Source organism: Melospiza georgiana, chromosome 31 (assembly GCF_028018845.1).
Source record: "Melospiza georgiana isolate bMelGeo1 chromosome 31, bMelGeo1.pri, whole genome shotgun sequence".
Lineage (NCBI taxonomy): Eukaryota > Metazoa > Chordata > Aves > Passeriformes > Passerellidae > Melospiza > Melospiza georgiana.
Window position 1 is genome coordinate 2,309,272 of NC_080460.1, and position 13,553 is coordinate 2,322,824.

General features: G+C 48.2%; 1 protein-coding gene across 2 annotated transcripts in view; it reads right to left on the reverse strand.

Moving 5' to 3' along the window:
* NSD3 (nuclear receptor binding SET domain protein 3) overlaps nt 1-12,305 on the reverse strand; it is a 37,728-nt gene extending 25,423 nt beyond the window's left edge. Inside the window, exons 1-6 of one of the 2 annotated variants that reach the window (XM_058042357.1) lie at nt 12,192-12,305; nt 6,179-6,909; nt 3,526-3,594; nt 2,866-3,025; nt 1,968-2,122; nt 771-1,277 (exon numbers count right to left, since the gene is read on the reverse strand). In XM_058042357.1, the coding sequence (XP_057898340.1) occupies nt 771-1,277; nt 1,968-2,122; nt 2,866-3,025; nt 3,526-3,594; nt 6,179-6,865 (1,578 nt within the window). In that variant the 5' untranslated portion in view covers nt 6,866-6,909; nt 12,192-12,305. The remainder of the gene's footprint in view (nt 1-770; nt 1,278-1,967; nt 2,123-2,865; nt 3,026-3,525; nt 3,595-6,178; nt 6,910-12,191) is intronic. The other variant, XM_058042356.1, reaches the window with a different exon arrangement.
* Nucleotides 12,306-13,553: the final 1,248 nt, after the last annotated feature.

Sequence of the window (13,553 nt, forward strand, 5' to 3'; positions counted from 1 at the left end):
ATAGACAGGATTAATCTGCCATGGAGCTGCTTCCCTGCACAACTTTCCACCCCTCTCAATCTCCCCTCACACACAAGGAAAAAATAATTCCAGTGACTTTTCTAAACATTACCTTCTCTATAGGGCTTAGGATGAAATAAACACTCTCCAGGTAGAGAGGCAGAAGAAGGAGGCACAGAAATAGTCCTAAGCCTTTTCCTTACACTGACTGTGGGAAGCTGCTGTGCACCTGAAGGAAGCTCAGAGGCAGAACTCAATTTAAAAGTCTGTTACACAAAACGTAGTTATTACTTTTTAGTACATTATGAACAGTCTTGTCATCTGTTTCCCACAAAACCACTGATTTTATCAAGAATTTTTTTTTACTATTTCAAGTAGGAAGCAGAATATATTATATATATTTAATATATTAATATATTAATATTAATTATACATTGACATAATACAATAATATATGACTATAATGATATATTAATATCAATTATATTAATATATTAATATATAGATATTTAATATATTTAATGTGTTATAAACAAAAATACTGCCATCTGTAGGGAGCTGCTCTGCCACCAGCAAAACAGTTACTGCCAGAGCTGCACTGAATGTGGGGTTCAGTGCCCTGAAAGATTCTATTGTCACATCTGTCTGTTAATCTCTCCAATAAAGGAACGTGGGTGGTGAAAGCTTGATGGACACAGCTCAAGCTCCCCAGTAAGGCAGATTCAGGATAACTCAGGAGCAAAAAAAGGGTCACTGCACCAAGCACGTACCTTGGTGGAATAAACAAATTGATCGATGAGCTTTCCATCCCCAGCAGCATTCTGAAGGGCAAAAACCTGTTCAATTTTAACAACCGGAGACATGTTACACTTTTGCAGATCCAGGTTGTGCATGGTGATGGAAGCTGGCAGGGATTTCCTAGCTGCAGCTGTTTTCCAGGCGATTTTCACAGGCGGAGCCTCCTCCTCCTCCTCGGGGCTGGAGTGCCTGCGCTGGCCCTGCCGGCGCTCGCCGTGGCAGGGTGAAGAGCCCGGGGCTGCAGGGCCGTGCTCCGGCTGCGAGCTCGGCGCCGCCTTCGGCCGCCGGTTCTTCTTGGCCTCTGCTTTGGAAGCAGCAGTCTTTTTGGCTTTGGCCAAAGCTTCCTCTGGCTCTTGGTCTACGTAAATGAAGGTGTACTGTTCTATCCTCTCTTCCCGGGTCATTTTCAGCGCTTTCTCGGCGTGGGCAATGCCAATGTCCCACTGCGCTCGCTCCCGCTGCGGCCGCGGCTTGCGAATCTTAGGGGACAAGACAAGCAGTGGTTACACTGAAGATTTTGCCACCACAGCATTCAAACACAACCCTGAGGGTCTCTGCATCTCTCAGGCAGCAGTCTGCTCTCCATTTACAGGGTATTTTTGACACTGAATCTATGTTGCCACGTTCTCTTCATAGAGAAAAGCAAGGCATAATTTTTCCCAAGAATATTTCTGAGATTCACGTTCTCTGAACCTCAGAGAAAGAGAAAGCACAATTCTTATCACTTACTGTGCCTATATTGTGTCAATATAGAGATTGTTTATCAAAAGTGAAGATGTTTTACTTCCTTGGCCTATTAGGGCTGAGAGAGTGTATGTCTGTCTGCTGACAATCACAAAGCAATGAAGAGAGGAGTGCAGTTCTGTGCAGTTGTATGCAAACTAAGTGCTTGGCAGATTCAGTTTAGATGAAATGTACAATAAAGTATTATACATTTGGAGTATAATAAAGTAATTAATTATTAATATATTATAGTATAATAAATTAAATAATTAACCTTTTAATAAGTTAGAGTCAGATACATCATTTCTCCCCCTCGTCATAGTCACCCTTTACTTCAATAAATGTAGACACAGAATTCTCTGCTGGTGAGATGCAGCCAGTTCTTCCCAGGACAAAGCCCTGGAGCATCTCCCTTACAGAGATGATCCCCCCAGTGCCCCCTGTACCTTCTGTTTCTCAGAGTGGTTGCTGGCTTGCTTGGCTGCCTCAGCCAGTAACTGCTCGTACTGTTTGTGCCCTTGGTACTCGCGGACGCGCTTCTCGTGCACCCAGGCCCGCTCTGGCTGGTTGCTGAAGAACTGAACGTGGTATTCCCGGGCACCTGAAAGGGCAAACACCACTCAGCAGTTGTACCAACACTGCTCTGTTCAGCTCACACCTTCCTCCTCCTTCCTGCAAGTGAAGGCACCTGGCCCAAGTGGCCCAGATCCAGAACAGTCTGATATGGAGGCTTGTTATCGTATTTTCTGAAAAATCCCTTTGCTAAGGATTTTCTCCTGAGAAGCCTCAGGAAAGAAATGTGAACAATAATTATCTGATTGCTTGGAATGTAGTTTGGAGGTTGCTCATCAACAGGTATATCTTTGATTGGTTCCATGAGAATTGTTTTAACTTAATAACCAATCAGAGCCAGTTGTGTCGGACTCTCTGAGTCTGTCACAAGTATTTATTATCATTCTTGTTCTAGCCTTCTGATGTCTCCTTTCTCTTTCTTTAGTATAGTTTTAGTATATAATTTTATATGATATGACAATTTAATAAATCAGTCTTCTGAGAACTTGCAGTCAAATCTCATCCTGGGGACCCTCACAACACAACAACAGATGCTCAGGACACCCTGCCCACACCGAACTCTCCCACTGACTTGAGAAAAGCAGAAACACCTGTGCACCAGCCCATTGCCACAGTGCCACCTGCAGAGATCACATGCCAGGTGCCAGTTCTGTCCTGTTCAGCACACACACAGCAGAATTCACCCCACAAAGGCAGTTTAGCATGAGGGTATTTTTAATAACAGAACAGCTACAGACACCTGCCACTCTGGCAAAGAGCTTCCTGCCTCACCTCTTGTATTAATTTTGGTGTGCACATCAAGCTGTGGATCACAGGACACCATGCAAGGCCACCATGGGTACGTCCCCACCTTGGACCAAACCAGATCCCCAACCTGGAACTTGACGTCGTGGGTGACCTGTGCTGGAAGGGATGGCACGAGCTGCTGGACCTGCAAAGGAAACACCAGATTAAAGTCACAGGAGAGGATTCAGAGCACTTGGGGATGCACATACCATCCACAGGGACTTGTTGTTGTTGTTCTCTCAGATATCCCTCAGGTTTGATAATCCAAGATGAGAAAAACATTTCTTAGAAACGTGAAAGAAAGGAGCTGCACGCAGATGGGATTTATGTAACAACATCACTGACAAACAGAGACACAAAAGAGCAACTGCCACCCCCCCCAAAAAAAGGATTCTGCTTCCTAAGTTGATTAGAAATACTGCTTTTAGGATAAAATAAAATAATAAAATAGGAATAAAATAAAAGAAATATTTAGGAATAAAATAAAGCAATAAATCCAGTGCAATAAGAGATGAGTTGATGCAGTAATGAGAGTAATAAGAGTTTAAAAGAAATGACAACTGATTTAGCAGATAAATTAAAGAATCAATGGAAGAAACAGACATTCTCTGAGCTCCCAAAGTGTAAATTGGTGCATGTACTAACCGGGGCTTCCTCCAGCACTGCATCTTCTCTTGGTCTCTCAGAGAGTGTGCTAAGCCTCTCATTTGGTCTCTAAGAAATGGGTAACAATGAAGAGAAAAAAGGAAAACAAGACTTACTGTAAAGGGACAGTAAAACAACAGAAGATAATAGTGAAACCAGGCAGAAAAAGATAATTCATAGAGAGAAAAGCAACCGTGAACCCAGAAAATGTGAATATGACTATTAAGTAACACAGTAACACCACAATAAAGAAATACCTGCTTTCCCCTACACTTTTTACATTACTATCACACCTAAATATAACTGTGTTCTCCTGTAACAGATGACAGAAGAACATCCATTCATAAACAGCAAATCCAAGTAACTTCACACCTAAAATAACAAACAATTTCCAAAAATCCATGTGAGGATATCCACAGTGATGTGGTGAGTCTCACTGTGCACCAGTCATTTGCCAGAACTGCAGTACATAAATTATGCTAAATACACAACATGACCATTGTAAAATCGATGTTATATTGCATAGAGTTGACAAATATATTTGGAGGATCAAAAATCCACAACACAGAGCAGAATCAGCCCCCACCAGAAGCTGACACTGACGTGGGGTGGGTGTGAGGGAACAGGGGCTGAGGTTCAGGAGACAAATGCCACCCACTTGCTTTCCCTGCAGCACAAAGTCAAAGGACTCAAAGAGCAGCAGAAGGAGCAGTCAGGCACAAGCAGCGAGGAATTAATAATGCTGAGGACCCCATTATTGCCACTCCAAGCACAGACCCCACATCAGTCCCTGCTGTGTGCTGCAGAGAACTGGGGACACAAGGAAGGGACAAGGACAGCTCAGGGGGGCACAGCCCATGTCTCATCTGGAGCTGTCTGTACACAACCTCCATTTAACACTAATCACTTTGCTCTTTGCTGGGCAGAAATTCTTCCTCCCTGCACAGCAGGAAGCAGAGCACTGACTGCTGCCCTTCTTTAGCTACAGGGAGTTGGTGAAACCTCCCCTCTGCCAGGCTGCAAAATTCCAGCTCCTCACAGAACACGGCTAACTACTGAGCAGAGAGGCTGATTCTCAAAACAAGGATTCAGAGCTTGATGTTCACCACTGTTTTCACAACATTTCCATTTTAAATCAGCCTCTCCAGTATGGGCATCCCCTCAGAGTCAGTGGATTTCCTCTGAAATTACAGAATGAGAATAAGGAACAACTGGTGACCATCTGACTTGCCACAGCCTCGTTGAATGCAAACCCATAAAACCACAGTTGTACCAAAAGTTGTTTGTTCCTATGAAGATGATCCCAAGCCACAAATCTCACACCTTTAACACTGAAGATGACAAAAGTGTACATGAAGATGAAATCATGCAGCGGAAAGTAAAATGATGGGACAATGGACCTGAGACTGCCCTGGCAAACTCATACTGAGAAGCACCAGCAGAAAATCCCGCTCCTGTCAGAGCAGGCCATGTCTGAAACAGGGCTGGGCTCCACAAAACATTTATTGCAACACCACCTTTAGAAAGGGAAATGAAAGCAACAAGGAAGACAGTAGCAAGACCAAGATTTCTGCTGAACTCTGGATGGCACACATGACTAGGAGCTTGGAATTCAAGATGCAAGGCTTTGGTTCAGTCTGTGAGAGACAGAAGATTCCATTCTCATGGCAAGCAGGTAACAGAGCCACGGGGGACAGGCACAGCTGAAGCTCCAGGAGTAGAACAGGAGTCACTGGTAAGAGGGGAAACAAACTGACAGGCTGATGTGGGGGTGATGGGGCCTGGCCAGAAAGCAGGAACAGTGCAAGAGGTGCTGCTCAGGGAGTGCCAGCAGAGCACAGCAGCTCCTACAGCCTCACAGGGGCCCCAGCAGCTCCCTGCAGCACAGAACCCACTCCACCAGATCACAGCTGGTGCTGCAGGACAGGATCTTCTCCCTGAAGAGAACAGCAAGCACCAAGGGCTTCCACAGGCCTGACAACAAACTCAGCTATGTTCTGTAACAGCCCAGCCTGTGCTGGGCAATTTCTGTCCCTGCCAGAAATGGCAACTTCCCCATTCCTGCCTCAAAGTGGGAGAGGCAGAAACCAGCACCACAGAGGTGCAGAAACAAGCAAGAGGAAAGGAAACAGAAGCATTGGAGTGGCTTATGAAACTGAAAGAAAAAGAATGAGAGGGCACCAAGGTAATCTGGGTCTTTGCTTCCCAGAATCTCAGTTAACACCACCTGATGTACATCCTCTGGATATGGACAATATGGTACATGATTAATTAATGCTTCACTGCTGAATACCCCAAGGAACCTCACTTTCCACTCCACAACCTAGCACTCTTTTGAGAGGCAATTTTAGAAATGTGTGAGCTTTCATCCAGAAGTTCCATCTTCAACACTGACCAGAGTGTAGCAAACATATTATAACACTAAATAATATTTAAAAACAATTTTCTAAGATATGTTTTTCACATGAGCCTTTAAACCACCATTGTGTTACCTACAGACACAGCTCCTGGCAACCTCATCCTGAGGCTCTGACGAGCAACTACAGCCTGGTGACTCAGCGTGCACACAGCCAGAACAAGGACAAACCCTGCTGGACACGCTCTCCATCAACAACACCAGGTGTACACATGGCTCAGTTACCATTCCACTTACATTTTGCTCCTCTGGTTCTAATTTTGGAATTTTGTGTGCCTTGCGCTCTTCCGAGCGGGAAGAGTCATGCTTGCTACTTTTTTTCCTTTTCTCTTTCCTCCCTTCATGTTTTGCCTTAGCGTACTCCCTGGCTTGGACTTCATTCAACAGGTCCCCACACAGGGAGGACTCAAACAATTCCCTGCCGTTCTGGATAGTTTTGGTTATTTTCAGTTTGATCTCTGGTGAGCCAGTCTTCTTTGGAATCCCCACTTGTGGAGGTGGCGGTGGTGGCGGTGGTGGAGGCGGCTGGGGAGGAGGGGAAGGTTTCTCCAGCACTTCGTGCTGCCTGCCATTGGAGTTCTCCAGCTGGTAATACTCCGTGGGGCTGAAGTTCCTGCCTGTCCCAAAGCCATTGGCAGACCCATTGGGGTACTGAGGGTAGCCCTGGTACTTGCCCTGGGGTTCATACATGCTGATGGCCGGGGGGTAGCCGTTGGTGAGGGCGGGCAGCTCCTCTGAGGGCGTGGGGTACTGGAAGCCTTGCTGCAGCGCGGCCTCGTACGGCGTCCGGCCCCCATCCTCGGCAATGTCACTGCTGCCATCAAAGGCCTCCTCTTGGCGGATGTTGGCCGAGTCAATGAGTTGAGGTGGTTGCTGAATTGTGTTTCCCATGATCCCTTGCATGAAAGAGAAAGAGAAATCCATTGTTCTGCTCCAGCATCCTTAGCTTTCCCTTTTTCTCATAGGGCCTAGAGGCAGGGGAAGGGAAATAAGAAGTCAGTGTAAATTAAAGAACGGTAATTAAGCAAATTAAACAGTTGAGGAAAAAAGGGATCTCAAGAACAATTTTCCCCTCTCTATTCAACAGACACCCTCATGTGGATTTAGAGAGGACTGGCGTTACTGAGCCTTTACTGGCATGTCTTTCATATGGCAAATTTCTTCTTTCCCAAGACATTTAAAAAAATATCAGAAGCACCTAGGAGTGCTTAAGAACTATAAGCCAAAGTATTACAAAGTCAGAGTAACAGTGCCAAACTCCCCAGCCTTCCTAGCCATGCCCTAGGAAGGGTTATTCCAGCCTGAAGCAATTCTGGACAGCATTTCACCCTGCAGCAGATAAGAGATACCAAGCTGTCCTGACACTGTCACTGTAAACTGCACAAACCAGGAACACCACAGAAAGGCAAACAGAGAAACCTCTTCTCCTCCTCCCTCCCCACCTCCTTGCCAAAATTGGGCAAGCCATGGGATGCTCTGAGCAACAGCACAATGAAAACAAGTGGGTCATTCCACCTTGGCCACTGGGAAACCAGTGCCCTGCAGCAGCCTCAGATGGAGCTTCCCAACCTCCTCCCTTCCCAGAAAAGCAGGGTACAATCTGCACTGGCTCCCAGCAGCTGTGTGAGGAGGGTTATTCTCCTGCCCCTCACACTTTATTTTAATATTAGGCAGTGTATGGATCAGAGCCTCAGCACCAACAGACCCACTGAGTGAGATTCCACACCTTCAACCTTCCTGTGCACATTAAAACACCACAACCAGACTCAATCAAAGACTTCCAAAATTCAACTGCAGGCTCAGAGAAGGCTTTGGCATTCATGTAAGCAGCTCAATGTTCAACAAGAAGCAACACAAAGTGACTGACCTGACCTGCAGGTAAGAAACACCAGTTTGCTTCCCACAAGGTTAGCTCAGCCCTTCCAAAGCAAACACAGCCCCATGGTATTTGTTGTGCCTGTGTGGGTTACTGTGCCCTTTTGGTCTGGGTTAGAAATGACATTAATGCATCCCACAGACACTTCTTCTACAGGAAACCTCCACTAAACCCTGCCCACATGCAATTCTCACCCTCTCAATACCTTAGAGCTTTCCTAACACTGAGAATTTCCCTCCTCTAAGACAGCAAAAAGTAACGGAAGTTCCAACAGGAATAAAAACTCAAACAGATTTGTGCTGGATGTTTTGGGGTGATGTTTTTGATGATGTTTGTCCTCATCTTCACTGTCCTGTGAGATTGACTTGGGCACGTTTGTCACTGTAATTAAGCAATTCAAGACAATAACACCACAAGGCTCTGCAGCATAATTTTCTCATTGCAGGAACTTTTAAACCTTGGGGCAACGAAACCATCCCTTCCTCCACAGCTCTGCACATCAGCCAGCAAACCAACACAGGCAGCACCATCAGGGGCAGCAGATCTGAGGAGCAGCACTGGGATTGCACAGCAAGGTCAAAAACCCCAAGCCACCCCTGTTCTGGGAAGAGGAAGTGGGACTGTTTGTACAATTTACCACTGAATTGTTACTCTCCATCTGCCAAACCAAAGAGCAAACAGCAGATTCTCACACTAGGCCGGCTTTTATTTTTTACTAAAACCAGGTTCAATCTTCTGAATACTTATAAAAAACTCTTGGGAAGCTGTGGCAGCCCTTCAGGAACATCCACAGCTGGGAGGGCACAGTCCCAGCTGCCAGTGCAGCTCCCACAGGCCCTGCAGAGGTGGCTGCCCTTGTGCTTTGTTTTGCTACACGACAGAAATGTGGATTAATGAACTCCAAAGCACTGCATTTAGGGGCCACCAGTTAAAGAACAGTTATTTGGTTTTTTTGTTTGTTCTGGAGCTGTGTCTCTCAGCCTGTGCTGCACAGCTGGGATCAAACCCCCTCCCAAACTGGTTCCTCAGGAGCTCTGAGCAGGCTGAGAACCAGGGTCAGGGCTGCACAAAGTGCCCCAGCAGCCCCAAAGCACTGAGGCTGCTCTCTGCCCCTCACTGCCATCACTGCTAACACACCCAAACCTTCCCACTCTCCTTGCCCAAAATTCTGCCCCACGTGCTGCCCAGTGAAGTGGATTACAGTGAGAGTGACCACAAAACCAGGACACAACAAAGAACCCTGAGCACACAGGAACCTCAACAGCCAAACCCAAGCAAGGATCACTTTGTGTCTGTCCCTCCTAAGCACTAATGTGAGGAACACCCCACCCTGACCACAGAGAGCTGTCCCTGCCACACAGCAACACCACCCAGACCACAGGATAACGGGATTTCCAGCTGATCTTGCAGAAAAGTATTCCAGAATAAATTCTTCTCACTATGCCAGTGATTACTCTATGAACCCACCGTGGCAGCCTCTGTGAACTGCAGAGTTTGGCTTCCAAACATGACCCATAACAGATCCTGCACTGATACAACACTGGAGATGAACAGATAAAGAAACTATTTCATCAGTTCAAGGTTTGTAGGAAATGGACACTTCACAGCGGCTGCAAACAACTTGCAATGAAATCGACAACGAAACAATTTGAAATTAACACTTTGAAAAGTGCAACTGTATTTCCTGATGAGAACATTTCCTCTTAGAAGGTGCAAATCCCCCATTCTGCTCAGTCCTTTCCCAGGGCAGACAGGGACACAGGGCCATTTACAAACACTGAGCCTTGACACACCTTCAGTAAATATTTTCCTGTCATCCATGGGAGAGTCACAATTCAAAGGAACAGAGGAAAAGGTAAATGGTAAAATAGAAGCAGCACAGGATAAGGCAGGGCAGCCTAGCAGAGTGAACACTGATAGTTTCAGTTCCCATCCTGAGCACAACCCAAAAAACCAGTTCCACTCCAAGAGTGAGTGCTCAGGGAGGGGAAGGTTTTGCAGAGATTACAGATCCTCCAGGTTCACTTTTTCACCAATATTTCCACTTACCTAAAACCAGTTTCAATACGAGTGTTTTTCAACTTTGCTTTCAGAAAACAAGACTTGAAGTTCTCAAACCTTGCTTCCATGCTGCATTGGACTAAACAACAACTGACCTCAGATTATCAAAGAACTCCAATCCTGTGTGATCACAGCTTTTCTTATTCCCAATCAGGGAGCTCTGTAGGTCTGGCTGTGACCACAGCAAGGAAAAACACAACAGCTACTGATGAAGCCCAGCATACAAACATTTTAAACAGAGGTTTTACCAAATCTTTTGTGTTGACAGTGCCCAGCCAGGGCTAGAGCAGGCAGAGGTAAGTGTGTTTTGGATGGAAGGTGTGTGTTGTGAGGCAGGAGCTGGAAGCACTGCTGTGAGTCAGAGTGTGTGCTCAGAATGGTGTCACTGCCTCGTCACCCTGAGCTGGGCTTTCTATCACCAACCTCAAAAGCAGAACTTGCAGGACATCTCAATGTCCAAACACCACCCAGTTCCTGTCCACAGAGACCTAAACGAGAGAGATTCAAACCTCTGCTCACATCCTACCCACCCCTCCTTACCCCACAGATGTTTACTGCCATTTCCTGTGCTGTTTCACCCCAAAGTTTCACAATCCAAGCTGCACTGGGGCTGCTCTCCTCACTGCTGCAGGTGTTTGACAGACTGACAGACAGACAGACAGACAGAGCTGCCTGGCTGGACAGGCTGGGTGTCTGAAGTGATGCAATCACTCCTGACCTCTCAAAGCCCTAAGTTCACACACACCTCACTCTCACACCTCTCTGCAGCTCACACCCTCTGCTCCCAGGTTAACCACGGCCCAGAGGGACACCTGTGTCACCTGGAACAGGGACACCTGTGTCACCTGGAACACGGACACCTGTGTCACCTGGAACATCATCCTGGTGGGCCACAACTGTATGAACTGCAGAGAGAAATAAAACAAATGTTCCTACTAATCCCTGCACTCAATCTGCTTTGTCCCACCCCTCTCTGCACGTCCTTAACAAATCCCCCAGACAAAGCTCTGTTTGCACACCTTAAGACAACACCAAATTTTCACCTGCACCTGAGTCTTTAACAGGAAACCTGTGGATTTTTCCTGACTCCAGCTGGGGTGAGCTGTTCCTCCTGGCAGACACCAGTGGTGAATCAGAGCACTCTTGACAAACTTTAAAGCACGAGGTGAGGCTGCTTCCCTGTGCACCTTTGTAAAGGTGTTTTGTGTTTGGTTTGTGAGTGCCAGAAAAAACAGTCACATCTGTAACTGGGCTAGATAAGGGCGTTTGGAAGGAGTTTCCCACGGTGCTGTGGAAAGAAACAACTTGGGGTTTGTCTGAAAAAGGAGCTCAGGGACTCATTTGTTTAGAGAGCCATGGGATTCAAATGGAAAATATGGAGCAAAAACTCTGGATCTTCAGGAAAAAATCATGGGCTAATACTGCTATGAAGCCAGAAGTCAGGTATCACAGTCAGGGCAAGAACCACAACGTGTCTCAAACAAACCCTCTCAAACTCAAGCAAAGTTGTGAAACTGGAAAATGCAAAATATGCTTGTATTAAAACAAAACATACAGTGTTTGACCGCCATCCTTCACTCTTACCCTGCACCTTCATAAAGCACATGCTCAGGAGCAAAATCCTTCCAAGCAGTTCATAACAATAATAAAAAAATATATATACATGTAAGTACCAAAATATTCACTGTGCATCTCTGCAAAAGGCCACTGAAAGACTTGAACAGCCATCAAAACACGCTACAGTTTTCCCACCTACTATAACAACTGGCTACTTCATACAGTCCTTCGGGCTAGTTGATATCTGTAGAACCGTGTCATCGTTCAGACTTTTAACAACAAATTGCACCGAAACAACCGAGCGCACCGCCAGCCAACAGCGAGACCACAACAAAGTGCAGCACAACGCAACAGCACCGCAGAAAAACAACAGCGGAGCGGCAACAAACCCTCGGCTGATGCGCAGCTCTTCCCGCGCGCAATAAAACCGCGTTCCCCGAGCTGCGGAGGCCGCGGCACGGTGACACCGACGGCTCCCGTGGGCGAACCCGGCACAGGACGGGGCACGGCCCCGGTAAGAGCGGCGGGGCCGGAGCGGGGAGTGCGGAGCCGGCCGGCGGTCCCGCAGAGCCGGGGCTTGTCCTGACCAGGCTCTGGTCCGGCAAACCCGGGTCGGGTTTGTCGCCACCGGGCTCTGCCCGAACCGGGCTCTGCCCGGGGTCCGGCCCCGCCGCCCCGGTGCCGCCGCAGCTCCCGCAGCAGCAACATGGCGGCCGCGGCCCCTCCGCCCCGGGGCGGCCGCGGCCCCGCGCTCACCTTCAGTCAGTTCCATTCTCACGGCCCCGCCGCGTCCGCCCGGCCCCGCGCAGACAAAGGCGGCGGCGGGGGCGGCGCGGGGCCTCCGCCTCCTCCTCCTCCCGCGGCACCAGCAAGGCCGCGACGGAGCCCCGGCCTCGATTTCCGCGCCCCCGCCGCTAGCGCCGGCTCCGCCCCGGGGAGGCCGCCCGCCCCCAGCGCCCGCCGCGGCCGAGGGAGGCGCTGGCGGGGCCCGGCGGGTTCCGGCGGGTCGGCGGCCGAGGGAGGCGCTGGCGGCGGCGGCGGCGCTGGAGCGGCTGTGCCGGTGCGGCCCCGCCGAGCGCCTCCGCCCCCGCCCGCCCCCCGCCGCCGCCGCACTGCGCAGCCGCGCGCGCACGCGCCGCCCTCGCCCATTGGCCGCCGGGGCGGTGCCCGCCGCGAGGCATCACGGGAGGTGTAGTTCGGCCCCGTGTGGCGGCGGCGTGACCCCTGAGGGGAGATGGGGACAAGGGGGGGGGACTGGGCGGGATTTGTGTCCCTTTCTGGGCTTCTCGGACAAGAGGGACGAGAGGTGGGGCTGGGGACAGCTGTAAGAATGGAAATTTAAAAAGTGATTCTGCTCCTCATTTTAGGGACCTTCCTAAAGGCCCGTGCTCATCACAGGAACAGCCACAGATGAGTCTCCTCCGGAACAGGAGAGGAGGCTCATCTGTGTCCCTCATTCCCACAGGAAAAAGCTCTTTTATACATAATCTAAATGTGTTTAAAGCCCAGTTTAAAGTCCTTTAAACTATTTAAACTGGGAGCTCTGGCAGCAGACTTGGGAGCTCGGTCCCTTTTTTCACCCCTCCACTCCATTTTATTTTCTACTTTTTAAAACACTGTTCAACTGTTTGGGCATCGATTAACCAAAGGGTTCCAGACCCTTTTTTCACTGGGGCAATGAACTGCTTTTTCTCCTCTAGTCTCTGCAAACCAGGTAATATTTCATGGAATCTCAGAATGGCTCTGGTTGGAAGGGCCTTTAAAAATTCCAAGGGATAAAGTCACCTGTCACCTGCTGGGGACGTTTCTAAGCTGTCAGTGTCTTCCACCCACCCCTCAGCTGTGAAAAACGCCCATCACTTGTTATTTTTAAATTTTAAAAGTTTACTAGCAATAAAATGGTTATAAAAATAGTAACACAATCAGAGTAACAATAATTTGGACAATTTGAATTAGGACAATATGAGACAACAAATACAAAGAGTTACGGATGTCCAGGTACCTTTTTCTGGGCAGCACGAGCCCGAAAAAGGACCCACGTTAACAAGGGTTAACGCTTAAAATCAACAGCCTGTTGCATATTCATACACCTCATACACGATGCATAAATTCCATTCA